General features: G+C 47.8%; 1 protein-coding gene across 2 annotated transcripts in view; it reads right to left on the bottom strand.

The window, feature by feature from the left end:
- The window catches only part of LOC147901677 (endo-1,4-beta-xylanase 3-like), a 65,664-nt gene that overhangs the window by 31,539 nt on the left and 18,231 nt on the right, over positions 1-15,894 (bottom strand). Inside the window, exon 2 of one of the 2 annotated variants that reach the window (XM_087374798.1) lies at positions 14,325-14,381. The exons of the other annotated variant lie outside the window; for it this stretch is intronic. Coding sequence (XP_087230924.1) covers positions 14,325-14,354 — 30 coding nt within the window. The 5' untranslated portion in view covers positions 14,355-14,381. The remainder of the gene's footprint in view (positions 1-14,324; positions 14,382-15,894) is intronic. 2 annotated transcript variants of the gene reach the window in all.

Raw genomic sequence — 15,894 nt, forward strand, 5'->3', positions numbered from 1 at the left:
ACACCGGGACCTGAGGCCATTGCCTTCTTTATGGTGTTAAAACTCTCTTGTTGATTCTATCCCCATAGGAAAGCTATTTTATCTAAGGTATGCTCAATCAAAGAAGGTACTATCTTGGAATGCCCTTGGATCTAATGATAGCCACTCTCAAGATCTATCTTGCTGAAATTTATAGTTCCATGTAATGCATCTAGCAAACCATCCCTCCGAGCCATTGGATATCTATGCTTAATAGTGATATTGTTCAATCCACTATAATCTATGCTGAGACGAAAGGTACCATCTTTTTTCTTTTTAATATCATAGGCGAAGCGAAAGGCGAGAAATTGGTGGGCTGAATCCGGCCCGGCTTGAGGTATTCTCCTAGTTACCTTCGCACCTCAGTTTCGTCAATAAAACTTAATCTATAGGGAGGCCTATTTACAAGATATTGCACCATGATAAGTTCAGTCTTGTGTTGGACATTCCGCTCTGCAAGTAACCCATAAGGCAACTCATCCCCAAAACAATCAAAGAACTCTGCAATCTAATCAGCCAACTTGGTCATTTTTCCATCTTGGGTAGTGCCACTGCTAGTTGACAGATCATCAATTGACGCTACCATGCCCTACAAAGAAATAAAAACTCTTTTGGAGTTTTTCGAACTTCCGCCACACTGAGACTAACGGTCCTTGAGGCAAATCCTGTTTACCTCGTAGAACATATTGCACATCATTCATCTTGGATTCTTCTTAGCATGCCATGCCTTTCCTAGGGCTATATCTGCATGAGCAAGCTTGGTCAATTTAGAGTCCCCTAAATACGAAGCTCTAACTAGGTAACCGTTTGCTCAATCCTACTTGATTCTACTTGACAATGTATGGACCACAGGGCACGACACCTTTTCTGCCGGCCGGACTCTTGATTCTATGGGATCCACCCATGAGGCTTCTTCCTCAACTTTCATCTCAATTGCTTTCCCTTTATCCATCAAGTCTCAACTCTTGAATCTAAAGAGTTTAACACTGTTTACATTGGTTTGGTTTTTTTTTTTTTAAATAAACACAAGCTATCCAAAGCTGAAATCACAGCTTGCATAACCCAAATCCAACACTCACTGCTATTCAGGCATACTCCAGTTATAAAGCTGTCATTTGCCAAGTTCTTTTTCCATATAATAGGGAAATGCCTGGGATTCTAAATATGGAAAATAACCACAAAACCCGCACTTTGAAGGCTTGAAGGCATTTCAGAACTCAAACAAAAGAAAATAGAAAGCTCCCTGGTTCAAACTTCTGCGTAAAACTTCCCGATCACCTTAATTTCATGTCAAGCCATTTCAAGACAACAGAAACTACCTAAAAGCGCCTCCAGACTGGTTTTCTATGAAGTTATGTCCAGTCATGTCCATTTTTGGACAGAAAAAAAGGATCCCATCGATGACTGAGAGAAATTCCCAAACGATGAATTTCCTGATTTGGATTCCCTTGGTAGTACTCAGCCCTTGTTCCAATGCAAAACCCTCTTACAAACCAGCTGATTATCAACCCCTTTTTAAACTTTGTGCACCCATTTCCAACCAAACTAGTGCTCACGAAACTTAACGATCTTCAATGTCACACCATTTTACACTCCCGAGTCCTTTTTGTGTAAGGCGTTCATTGCCCTTCCAATGAAGGCTTGGAAGCCCTTCTTCTACAACCAGTCATCCCTAGATTCATCAGTACACTTGCTTGCACACTCAACTCCTTTGCCTACCACACTTACTTGTCAGCTACCATTGAACTTTGCGCCAAAGCAGTGCCCTACACAACAACAGCCCCATTGATTCGCTGCCTCTGTGCCTCTTTCTTTTCAAAAACCACCAACATCTGTCTAACATCACTGCTTTAATCAACATCTTTTGCAAAGATTCGCTCATGAGTTCCTGACAAAGAAATTGGTGACCTGTCGATTTGTAGTTTATTGCCTCCTTCATCGCTTTTGTATTTTGCAATTGTGCGATCAATCTGTAAATTCGAATCTCACCCTCACATATCTGAGCTGATTTTACTTGTCCAACTGAGCAAGGCATCACTCTCTACACTCACAACCCCAGTGTCGCTCTGCCCATTCTGCTCTAATACCAAATAACAAATGACCAAAACAAATTCTGAAATCAAACTGGAGAATCGTAGGCGATTGCAAACATTATCCTCCTAGCCTCTCTCTTTAGTCAAGCTCATGTATCAAAATCGCATATCATCCCATACATTTTTGGTGCACGAGTTCTTTTTCTTGCAAAGTCCCAACTTCCCTAGAGATGCCTAAAATGCCACATGTCCATTTATCAAAGCTCCACTTAGGTGCCCCTTTTATCCCTTCTTTAAACCATTTTCCCCTAGGAACAATTTGTAATTAGGAACACCTAGGCCTTTGGCCTTTAGACCCATCTAGTCATGCAAATCACTCTCATCAACGACCTTGACATTAAACCACTTTGACCATCTGCAATACATATTATTTACAATTGTCGGTCCTCCAAAGAAAAAATTCCAATTGACCCTTCCAAGGTCATGTTACCTCAACTTGAGCATAACATTGTTTGCAGAGCATTCATTAGAGCTGTGTATTTCCCCCCCCTTTAGCGTGTCTTCAGCCTAGACGATCAAGGCCTCACACTTTCTTTTCCTCAGGCTAAAAGATAGTTTTGTTTGGGTTTGCATCACATGCGTATTGGGCACATTCTCACTAGGCTGTTGTAGCCTTTTCAGCCTGTCCCCCGCATGTTTACTACATTTTCTTTGCAAGATTAGAAGTTTAATCAGCGGCTCCAAGGTATTCGCCTTTCTCGTTTGCGGTCTCCTACCAAGAAAGCCTACAATATATGGCTTCCACAGCCATGGATCCAAGAGCATCGGAATCATTTTTGGCATCTTCACAAGTCTCTTACTTGGTGGAAGGTTTCCCTCAAATGCATCTGGAGCAGAGAACTTCCCCTCAAGCAACAGGTTTTCTTGTGTCATTGTTTGGTTGGCGCGTTACCCAGGGGTTCTTTGTTGGTTGCTAGGCATATAAATCCCTCCGCTTTTTTCCTACACCTCGTTCCGCAGCACATATCCCAACTGGGAAGATGTCTCAAAACTCTTGGTTCAATGTCGAGTATAGACAGATGAGATCCTAGCTCACACGTGAGAGAAAGAAAGAGAGAAAGTCTATTAAAGTCTTTGGAAGACCAAAAAGGGTTTATGAGACCAAAAGACCCTGATACAATGAACTAATGGGTGGAGCCACTAAACAAGCATCAACACCCAAGGTCCATACAATAAAAATCTAGAATCTTGCCCATGACGGTGTCGGTACATAAAAAGAGGAGAAAAAGACACTCTAAGTGGAATCCGGCGAGAGTGTCAACCCTAGGAGGGAGGCATTCATGTGTAAGAATGCCGCAGGGGTAAAAATCCTATGATCGGGCGCTGGTGGCTATCAATATGTATAGCTTGCTGAAGTCTCTTGGTCATGGTTCTGCGGCGAACAAGTGCCACAGTCACTCCTATGGGTCATGCGTCACGCCTAATAAGCATGGATGCAAGGTCCCCTAGCCTAATCTGTGCCACAGTGCGCTGGTGAGTCTAGCACGTCTCTGGTTCTAGCTTGAGACCCTGTGGTCACCGCCTTTGTGAGTCCTGCTAAGCAATACTGTCTAACCGGAAAAACTCAATCATCATAGTCTGAGCAGTGTCTAGATGTGTGCCATGGTCTCACCTACGTGCTCTGAGCAAGCGCTCCTTGTGCCGTACAGCCTCATGTCTGAAAGCTGCCAAACATTGCTAGTCTGGGTAGGATAGAAGGGAGCTGAATCCGTCTTTGAAGTGACAGTGGTACCAACCTCTGATCTCATAGTACACCGGACACCGGAAAGCAAAATGGTCCTCTGACTCGATCTCCCAGTAATCGCACAGGGTACAAATGCATCCCTCTCTAGGTATGCCCTCCACTCACCCACTCTCTATGCGAAGGCAGTGTGATGAGACTCGGAACTACCCAATCGAGACCCTCATGCAGTGGGGGAGGTGGATCCACGTGTATCTTGGTGGGTCAATGAAGCCTTCATCCGAAATCCGCAAGTAGCGGTTTCGGTAGAAGCTGAGCTTCACGGGGAGCTCACGTGGTACTAACCAAGTCCTGAATGTATGTAACTCTAGGAGATCCTCTTGGATGACCTGGTTCACCTCATGATATGTGAGTAGGATAGATGGGTCTCAATGCTATACTAGAAGGGGCCTTATGGAAATCCACAAAGCAACAATACACCCTCTATCTCTGTGCCCTATCCTCCTCAATGACCCTCTTGAGCATGAGTATATGATCCACGGTCCCGTGATCTACCTAGAATCTTGCCAGCCCCAGGCTCTGAAACCCCAAAGCTCTACGGCCAGGCTAACCTTTGTGTCGAGTACTAATGCATAGATCTTGGACATAACATGTCTAATCATGACAGTCCTATAGTTTTCAGGACTCATTGAGTCTCTTGCCTTGTGTATGGGTGTGATGGGATTAAGGGTCCAAGTGTGTGGGAAGCCTATGCAAATTGCTTCATTGAAGAGCTTTGCTAGGATGGGGGCTAGGGTATCTATCCCATAAGCAATGAACGCAGTGCGTAGACCCTCATGAGCTTTCTCTTGGCCATTGTTGTTTGACACCACCGGCCATGAAAAGCGTGCATGAAGTGGGACGAAGTACATGTGAGAGGTCAGGTGCTGGTTGGTTAGGGACATCGTATAATATGTGTGCGTAGGAGTGCTAGGTTTTGATGTCTGTTAGAGGGGATGGGGCTTTCCGTTGAAGAAACCTCCGCTGTAAGTCTTTAGAATTGTTACTGAACAAAATCTTGGGTAACTCCTCTTCATTCAAGCAGATGAAGGCCTACTTCTTCCGACAAACCGAGCGGCAATACCCATGTATCATCTCTACCTCTCCTGAAAGATGATGCTTGGTTTTGAGTCAGAGTTGTCAACGTAAAGCCTTACCCTCCTCATCGTACCATCTATTGCAAGGTACCGAACCGAGACGTGGAGAGCACGTGGATCGTGTGGTGTGTGCAAAAGTGTGTAGGTCAGCCTCATGGAGGGATCATGTGATCAAGGCGGCTTGATCCTCTAAAAAAGGTATGTGATGTATGTCTCTCAACAGGTCGGCGAGGCGAGTGGAGTGTGTGGGCTTGAGTGTGTGGTCAAAGTGTATGTCATGGTAGGTGGTGTGTGCAAGTGATGGCGCATAGTGTGGTGTGGGCAGTGGAGTGGAGATACTCAAAAAACAGGTAAGTGTGATCTGCTCCTAGAGGTGGGGGTGAGACAGAGAAGTCGGTAACGTGAAGTGAAGGTTGGAGACCCCATGAGGTAGTCAACTACGCTAGATCCCCCTCCGTGGGGAAAGCAAGTGAACCCACTCGAAAAGGGCCAACGGCTCAGGCCATTGAAGATGACAAGATCATGTATCCTACCCATGTATAGTAGCGCATGTCCATAAGCTGTGACTGGGGCCTGTCTATCTGAAGAGACTCAAGAAATCCTAGCCTCATTCCATGTCAACATCTGGTAGCAAGATAGAATCATCATAAAATCCCATAAGTGATACCTGGCGTGTACCTGTCCTCGCATTGAAGTCTCTAACGAGAAGAACTTCCCCACGGTTCGAAAAATCCATGATGTCGGGGTAGAGGCTGCGTATGGCGAGGTCTTAGCCTCCTCGCGTAGATCCCTAGCGAAATGTGAGGTCTCAGGGGGGAAAGTAATAGACTGCAATAAAAAGGTCTTGACTGGGAGATCGTCGTATCCGGACCCATAAGAATCTAGCATATGAATCTCCTCTCTCGATAGAGATCGGCCCAGTCAGAGATGATCGGTAAAGCACCCCAACTCCTCCTAATCCTGGACTTCTCCTGTATCCTAGGTCTCATCCCGATATGCTGTCCCCCATTTATATCCACTCACTATAGGTAAAGGGAGCTCTAGGCTTTGGTGTGTCTCTATGTAATAGGCTATGTCCCGACCTGTGTACGATTCCGTCAAATTCCCTGCATCCGACCATAAAGTACCATTGCAGGTCCAAACACTACAAGTTAGGGTCTCAGTGCACTAAATCTCATAGACCCTTCCCCCTATGTAGGAGGGCCACCAGATGCCCATCAGCGACCTATCAAAAGCCATTCCTCTCGAACTACTGCCCACTTCCCCTCCTTGCGGGCCACCTCTCGTTGTAGAAGGGTGCGCATATCCTCCATTTGGAGGGGTGTAAGAACCTCATCTAGGTGGATCTCTGGGTGGGCACGTAAAACTGAGTGTCTGCGTACTACTATAAGAAGGGCTGGCATCTCTGAAGCGGATGATGAGATGCTGCTCGTGTTTGAGGTCCCTCACAATACACCAAGCCCCCTCCATAGCGTGTACTTGAACCCCAAGGGTGGAAGTCATGAAGCCGATCGTGTCATCTATGGGAGCAATAACTGTGCGAGGTATCCCACGTACTCTGACATTGAGAGCCTTACTCGCCCTCTACTGCTGTTCTAAAATGGTGGCTGAAACGGTGGCCTTCGCAAGCTCCCATTTTGCAACATCCACACACCTGGAGGTCTTTGCAATAGCTGACTACATGGTGGCTATCTGTGCCTCAACAGCCTCTACTGCTGGTCAACGGTGTGGGGCTGCCACTGCGGCTGCCATCTCCTTCCGGAGCTGCAATATCTCCTGGCTCAGGCTATGGATGAGATGGTCTCTCGTGGTGGTGTATCTCTAGGAGAACATGGTCCCAGGAGTCTAATGGGATTGTGCGGCCATGAAGTGCGAACGGGTGAGGTGTGAAGGGGGGATGGATGATGGGAGGCAGCAATGGAGCATGGTGAGTGGACATCTGGAGTGTGGGTGTGGCGGGATCGACTGCGAGGGGGCCTAAGTGAGGGGTAGGGGGGACAGAAATGAGGCATACTGTGGGTGTGTAGTAGTGGGTCGGGCTGAGAGGGGCTCTACCTGATCCAGACACTCATGATGACACCATAAATTCTGGCACTCCCTCTAACACTATCAATAGCGGGGTAGTCACCTCCAAAGATTGTGTAGAGGATCATGAGGGTGGTCCTGGGGATGATCATGACAATGTGGGGGCTGGGAGCCGGATGTAGAGTTAGAAACTGTTTGGGAAGGGGGTTTGTTGGCTGCCTTTTGTGTGAAAGTGCTGTCAACATGTAGGCCACTATGGTTGCTACGCTTGTTCACATCATCAATAGTGAGCTGCTTCTATGGTTTCTCCTCCTCGGATTTTGGATCACCTTTTTCTCCTTTGGCCATTGTCTTATTCTTTGTTTAAATGGTGCTGAAAATCTTGTTGAAATTCTTGCTTAAATTCATGGAGGGGGGAAGGGCATACTACCCTTCATACCTTCCATTGTTTTATGACGGAAGGGGCTCCCAATGGTGTGTGTTGGAGCTGTGTTCCTTACAAATCCTTGAGTGTTCTTGCAGGCTGATCATGGCTGGAAGGATGTGGCAGGCCCATCATCTGGACAGGTCCGATTGGAGGCACACGTTATTTGAAGCAGGCCCTAGGGTGATTGCTACACCCTAGGACAGATGGTCTGGCTGTTTCTTGGCTGCCTAAGGCACAAGGCCAGCTCCTCAGTTGGGGCCTGATACGTGATACGCAGAAGCCACACAGAGGGCTGTGAGGCTCATGGCACGAGCAAGTGTCCCCAAGAGGGGCTGTGAGGTGCCGCGAAAGCAGCACGTGATGCCACAACCCCTGCGAGGGGGTCGCGACAGCCACGGGATTGCGACACGGATGAGGCTGAGGGTGCGCCAGCAAGGAGGGGGCGTCGCATGTGAGGCTGAGCGTCATGGCTAGAGGCCCATAGAGCAGCGTGGGGCTAAACATGGTGGAGCAGCGTGGGGTGGAGCAAATCGGGGTGGAGGTGCAAGGCATGATGGAGCTAAGCGGGGTGGAGGAGCTGAGTGGGGAGGCACAAAGAGAGAGAGAGAGAGAGAGAGAGAGAGAGAGAGAGAGAGTTGGGCCATCTCACGACACTTGAGGTGCAGCAGATCTCATGGTGACCTAACACGTCGTAAGAGGCGGGCTTTCCTCACACACAGATGGATGAGGTGATCCAATCATTTCGAGGGGGGGATCCTACCATTCGGTGGAAGCTTCTATCTGAGGGGGAAGGGCCTATTCCCATCATAGATCTAGATGTCTGGCACACATGCGAGCTCACTCTATGACGTCCTGATGCAGGCACCACCTCATATATCCTCTATGCCCAAGCCCACTACTTGTCATTTGTACACTGCACAGAATGTATAAACTGCACTTTGTCGGCTTCATTGGTTGGGGGCTTCTATCTGAGGGAAAACGGCCTATTCCAATCACAAATCTAGATGTCTGGCACACATATGCGAGCTCACTCTATGACGTCTAGATGCAAGCACCACCTGCTATGTCCTCTACCCAAGCCACTACTTGCCATTTGCCCAATCCATAGAATGTACAGACTGCACTACATCGTCTCCATAACCGGAGAGCTCACACGAGGTGCTACAGACTGAGCAGTTCGCGCATAAGGCAGGAAATCCTGGCTCCAATTTTAGCGCGGATGTTCAACCACATTGTATGCCATAACATCACAAAGCAGGAGATACCGTGCACACTACACTACTCTTATGATTGGCCACACTTTGGCACAGATTTATGGATCGGTACTAGAGAGGGAGATTAGTGGCTACGCTGAGGCACATGGGAAGCGGGCTCTAGGACAAGCAGGGTTCCGGAGATAGCACTCCACCCTACACACTATCATTGAGGAGGCGAAGTCGAGATCCCATAAAGTCTACCCTTGCTTTGTAGACTTCTGAAAGGCCTTTGACACTATCCCACAATCTCGTATGACATGATTTGGGGGGTGATGAGCCTATTTGAGTCAGCCATAGGGAGATTTCATGCTTGAGGAGGCCCACCAATGTTTCCCCTTGCTCATTCTTTTTGTGGCTCGTTCCCCCTTGCTCGGTATCTGGGATACCTCCTTGGGGGCAGCCTTCACAGGGCCAGTTTTCACAATGATCCTTGCAGCCAAGGCATGACTCACACGAGGACAAAGAGCTTTGGCCCAACTAGAGAGGCAGTGCTTTCAGGTGCACTTTCAAGATCCACCAACGAAGGGCTGGCTTTTTGACACCGTAGTGAGGTCGACTGCCATGTATGCAGCACCTTTTTGGGGGAGTGATCTCTTGGCGAGAAATTGGAGGAGATTTGAGCAATTACAAGTGATAATGTAGTCTAGGATGATTAACAATAAGGCCTCAGTCCCCCATCAAATTGTACAGGCAAAGTTCGCCACCATGACACCACTCTAGATTGATGCCATCATTCAGACAGTGATATTCCTCCACAGAATTTGGGCCTTACCCACTAGAGACTTCCAAGGTTGGAACTAGAGTTATCCATACATTAGCAAAGAGCGGGGTCAGCACAGCATGGTATGCACATGGTATGTCAATCATGGTATTCAGATGGATGCGCTTCCCCCCTTTTAGTATAGCATGGATGCACCGCCTGCGTTGATCCCTTGAGATGAGATTAACCAAGATCTCCTCTAGCTCTATACATCACGGACCAAGGTTCTCCTTTTCGACTCCTTGGTCCGACCTACGGGCATGTATGGCACCACTTGCTGGGGGCCAGACCTATCGAATACAGAGTGGACTCAAGTGGAGAGATTACAAGTCCTCTTGTTATCACAGATGATCCACAGTCAACCATCTGTTCCTCATCAGATCATTCAGGCTGAGTTCGGGGTATCTCCATTGCAGTTAGATGCAGCATTCCAGACTATCACTTGTCTATACCGCGTGTGAGATTATGGCTCCTATACTACAGGGCGACGCAAGCTACCTTGGTTGGCCGTGGCATCTTCTATGGCATTAGCAGCACATGGTGACTAGAGATGCTAGTACGCACACACATGCAGATGGTTTGAGAGATTGCATTTCCATATAGAGAGGGTGCCACTCTTTCAGTACAGCATTGACGCTTTGTTTGTCCCGTTTTGGGGCAACAATTCAATCCGATCATCCAAGAGGATCTTTTACAATTAGGACCTGGTTGGCACAGATAGAGCTTCCTGGAAAGCTCAATTTCTATCGGCACCACTCCCTACACATCTCTGAGGAGGGTTTCATTATCCCGCCAGGGTACACTCAGATCCACCTACCACACTCACTTAGCATTGCCATTGGGCACTTCATGTGTCGTCGCACAAACTCTGTATCGGAGAGCGTACGAGCAGAGGGGATCCCTAGAGAGAGCTGTATTTACACATTATGTGAGCGGCATGAGGTTGGGTCAGAGGAGCACTTTGCCTTCCGTTGCCCCATCTACTACGACATCCATGGACGATACAACTTCCTTTTCAGAGACAGATTTGAGGGCCTCTCCAGATTCCTCTCATATCCCAACCAGAGGTGCTTTGGAGCTTTCATTCACAAGGCGATCCAACATAGAGAGCATCTCATCAGGTCACAAAGACAGGGGCAGGAGGCCTTCTCTGGTCCATCTCAAAGTATGATCACATAGTTCTTCCTACCAAAGCATGTTGTTCCCCCAATCACAGATAGCAAGAGAGACAGAGACCCCGAGACCGAGACATGGCACACTTGACAAAGGACAAACACACAAATCACACTAGCTCACATTTAATCTATTTTAAGACCTGGGATGAGGCCGAGAGGGGTTACTGTGGCGCTCATCAGGTGTAAAGTAACCGCCAAGAGGGCATGGCGGACTACTCCAGATAGCAAACAACGATCTATTATAGGCTTCTTGCCTACACTACCTAGTCCGTCATCCGGTGTACCTTGATGTTTCATACCTTGTGTGTGTTGTTCTTTATTGTATTGTATTGGATCAAATTGCACCTATTATGAGACTGTGTCTACACAGTTTTCTCTCGCATGGGTTAGGATGCTCGCTTAGTAGCTCCACCCTTTTGCTCATTGTATCAAGTTTTCTATCAGTCTCATAAACCCATTGGTCTTTCGTAGACTTTAATAAACTTTCTTTCTTTCTGTCTCGCAGCTCCACTCACCACTCCGCATCTCCCTTGCACCCCCTCGCAGCTCCCTGACACCCCCTCGCAGCTCCCTCGTAGCCCTCCTCACCGCTTTGCAGCCACCTTCGTAGCCTCTCAGCTCACCGATCTGCTCACCCCCCCATAGCCTCTCAGCTCCCCCACAGTCTCTCTACCACCCCTGCAAGCATCTCTGCCTCCTCTGGGCCTCTCTGTTGCCTCCGACCCATTCTGCAACTCCTCCCACTTCCTTCTGCCTCCTCTGCGCCATTATGCACCACCCTGCGTCATTCTGTCTCCTCGCGGCCATTCTACACCCCCTGCACGGATTTGCGCCCCCCCAGCGCGTTCGACCCTCCTTCATGGCCATTCAACCCCATCCACAACCTTTCCTTCTCTAGGGCTTTAAAAGGGGAGGGAGCCCTTCTTTTGAAGGCAGTTGACCAAATCAGTTTCAGAGGAGCCAGAACATTAGTTTGAAGCTTCCAGAGCTTGCCACGGAAATTCGTTTTTATCCAGGGGCCAATTTTAGGTGATCTAGAGCCTGCCAGGGAAATTTGTTTTTACCTAGGGGCCAGTTTCAGGTGATCCAGAGCCTGCCAGGGAAATTTGTTTTTACCTAGGGGCCAATTTCAAGTGGTCCAGAGCCTGCCACGGAAATTCGTTTTTACCCAGGGGCCAGTTTCAAGTGATCCAGAGCTTGCCAGGGAAATTCGTTTTTACCTAGGGACCAGTTTCAGGTGATCCAGAGCCTGCCAAGGAAATTCGTTTTTACCTAGGGGCCAATTTCAGGTGATCCAGAGCCTGCCAGGGAGATTCGTTTTTACCTAGGGGCCAATTTCAGGTGATCCATGGCCTGCCAAGGAAATTCGGTTTTACCCAGAGGCTAGTTCCAGGTGATCCAGGGCCTGCCAGAGCAAATCGCAATTGATCCAGGAGCCTATTGCAGGTGGCCATTTCTACCAGGGTGTCTGTTCCAATTTGTGATTTGCTTTTGGGCTCTTCCAGGCTGTTCCAAGTGCCTGCGATTGGTTACAGGGCTGTTTCAGGAGTGCTTGACCAAGCTGCTCCAAGTGAAATGCGACTTGCCTTTTCAAGCTTTCAGGCTCTGCAGGAGATTTCGACTTGATTTTCTGGAGCTTTCTGGGTGTTGTGACTGGTTTTGGTAACTTTCCAGGCGTGGGTGTTCGCTTCTAAGCTGCTCTTGGGTTGTGCCAGAGCAGAATCAACTTATCTCCGCAGGATCTTGGTTTTCTAGCCAAGGTGACCTTTCTTCTGTGGATTTCAGGTAGAAGAAGGCTTGTCTTTACCTGCTTTTGCCATTCCCAGGTTGGTTGTTGGCTAGTTATTGCATTTGGGTTTCTTTCCTCAGGAAGAAGGGTTGATTTATGCGGTTGGGCAATGGCCAGGGAGGCCAGGGAGTCTTGCAGTTGTTCAGCCATGTTTGGCCGGTTGGGCACTTGGATGTGCAATTGCAGGAGTGGTTCAGACAGTGGATGCTATTGGGGTCTCTATTGCATACTTTGGTTGGCTGAGGATATAGGATTGTCTGGTGATTGGATGCTGTTCACTGTTGATAAGGAAAAAAAAGGAAAGACAACCACGAATTATGTACTTCACCACGTCAAATAGCTGAGACTTCATAGGGATCAACTGCAATGTGGGCTCGTAGATGATGAGCTTATGAACCAGGTTCCAGAGCAGATACCCAGAGCACACAAATAACAAGTCAATCTCCCACACAATCCAACTAGAACACACACAGGAACACACCGACTCTTTGAAAGAGGGGAAAGAAGGCTTTGACTTATTGTAGCTCTGTGTCAACCAAGAGTTGTTCATACACACAGTCGTTCTTTGTACGACAGATCAACCACACATCATGTATCTACAACACCTCCTTTCAGCAGTTTGTATATAATAACCAACTCGTACTTATGCTTCTCGTACAGAATCCTCATGCATGCAGCACAAAGAACCCCCAAGAATGCTCATCCATCGAGTCATCCCCTCCACCTATAGATTCATGGAACCTCAACGATCAAAGTCTCTATCATGACTTCCGTTCAGTCACTATTGCATCTGCACACAAGCTGTACGTCATACTCAGAATTGTAAGCAGCCACATCACGAGTGCTTCCAGCAGCGACAACTCCCAACCTGTCTTTTGTTCCAGCTAAGCTCCCCCATGCAGCCTGCACACTTGTGCGTGATTAAAGGTAACAAACCCACAGCCCAAAAAAAATAAGCGACTCGCACTTCATATCGATCAGCCCATTAGCTCTCCGCTCAGCTAATCGTCCATCAGCCCTATGCTTTTTTTCAGATCATCACACCCCGTTCATCATCACCTTCACGTGTTTGAACACTGCAGCTACATTCCGTGCTGATATATGCTCCTGCACTATACAAAATTCTCTACTCTCACAGAGAATCAAGAGCCCATCTACTCCAAGATTCTGCAATCACAATCCCACCACCCAAGACCAGGAAGTCCTCCACACCGGCCACTTCATAGCTTCACCTCGTCGTGAATCCTTCACACCATCAGCAGTACCTCTGACCACCAGCCTCCTCCACGACTCTCCAGCTTCCTTGTAGAGATCCCCCAGTCAAGTCCTGAAGTTCCCAGTCCGTGAGCTTCATGCCATCTCTCTCCACGCAGCCGCCCCCACCATCCTGAGCTCACGTCTTCCCTGCGAGCTCACTGTTGCGCCCGCCTTCACCAAGCTCCTTTGAGAATTACCACACTGTCGCGTACCCCAAGCCAGAGGCCTCTCCTTCTCTTTCATCCAGAGCGCAGTAGTGACGACGCTTCTCTCCCACACAAAAGAGTTCCCCCAACCTGCAATCGAGTCGCCTCCCCGGCTCTTTCCAGAAGCCACCATCACGTTTTTTTTCTTCCAGTAACCACCACGTTTCCTAGCTCCTAGCCATCATCCTCACGTAGCCACGTGCATGCATGCTTCTTTGATATATGCCACGTTACCTTTGCCTTTTTTTACCACTCTCCCATTAAAAAATGCAAATATCCCCCCAAGGCACATTAAATGCACATTTTGGACCTTTCGTCACACAATTCCCACACACATTAGCATGCACATTAAAGCTTGCATGCACCCCCATACACACACATGAAAAGCCCCTTGACGTGGGCACAAGACCACATTGACTCATGAAAATTTTTTTAAAAACCCTTCATGACTTGATTTTACATGATCCCAAAAACATTTTCACTTGACCAGACACTGGATACACTTGCTTTGGAAATGTGGTACAACCACATTGCATTTCATCATTTCCCATGAAGTCCCTGCAAAACATACTTTATTGTCTCAAAAAACTATACATTAGTCCATCATGCTTGCGAAAGAAAAATCCACAAATGCCAAAAGCCCACACCTACCCTAGATGTGTACAACTATGTGCCTACCCACAAGTATATACAGTGCTCAAAAACTTGATACAGGTTTTGTCCTATCACCGTTTGACGTTGAGGAGGGAGTTATAGGGTGGGCTGGATGGGGAGTCTGCGGGTGTTGGTTTGCCTGTGGTGCAGCTTCCCAGAGACCTTTGTAATCAGCCACTTGGCTTCAAATGAATATTAAATAAATGCCGCAAGGGGCGCCAACGTTTGGGGCCAATTGGTGTCTTGTTTCTGAGTAGGAGTTTACTGTGTATGCAGTATTTAAATGGATCCTACCACCCTTTATGTTGCTGAGGCTGGTTTCAGGGTCTATTGCTACTTAGTGGATTTTCGGAAAGCCTTGAACACAATACCGAGGGCCCGCCTCCTTAGATTATTACGGGAGCTGTATTACAACCAAGAGACCATTTGGGCTGCTATGGTGTTTTATGAGGGAGTTTCACGCAGAGTCCGAATAGGTGCTAGATGGACAAAGTGGATCATGAGTAGTATTGAGGTCAAACACGGGTGCCCTCTCTCACCAGCCCCGTTTGGCCTCTACATAGATGAGCTCGAGACATTTATGAGGACACGGGGGGCTCTCTTGCAAATACATCGATTCAGATCTTGTTGTACATAGATGGCATTGTTCTCTTATCCTCCCTCTATAGAGGGCCTCCAGAGACATTTAGATGCATTACAGCCATTTTATGAGTCACATGATTTGGAGGTCACGAGGAAGGTTATGATCTTCAACACATCCCGAGCAACCATACATAGAGAGCAATCCACTGTCGAAGGGTCACTGGTCAAGATTGTTTCATCATGCATGTACTTAGGGGTTCTCTTCTTTGGCCTAATTTATACGATAAGGCAGGCGATGCAAGCCCGTTTGAGCTATTAACCAAGTTGGAGAGGCAGTGCTTCCACTCACTCTTTCAAGATCCCAAGACCAAGGCCCTCCGTTTCGACTCCTTGATCCGACCAGCAAACATGTAAGGTAGCCCTTGTTGGGGGCCGGACCTCTTGTATGCAGAGTGGGCTCGAGTAGAGTGTCTCTAGGTTCTCACGCTATCACGGATGATACACAGTAAACCGTCTGTTCCTTACCAGATCGTTCAGGCTGAGTTTGGAGCATCTCCACTACAACTTCATGCGGCATTCCAGGTCATCACAAATATGTACCGTGTCAAAGGATACAGCGACTACACTTCAAGGCGACGTAGACTACCATGGCTAGCATTATCCTCTTCTATGTCCCTAGCACCTCACAAGCACTCGACGTGATCAAAGATGCTGGTATGCACACACAGGCAAGTGGTTTTAGAGACTAGGGCTCCATATGGATAGATTAGCCCCCTTCTAGTACAGCGTTGACGCGCCATTTCTCCCACTTGGGTATCATGAGGTCAATCAGGTC

Source organism: Dipteris shenzhenensis, chromosome 5 (genome assembly GCF_047967505.1).
Source record: "Dipteris shenzhenensis isolate YYH24624 ecotype China chromosome 5, Dip_SZ_1.0, whole genome shotgun sequence".
Classification (NCBI taxonomy): Eukaryota; Viridiplantae; Streptophyta; class Polypodiopsida; order Gleicheniales; family Dipteridaceae; genus Dipteris; species Dipteris shenzhenensis.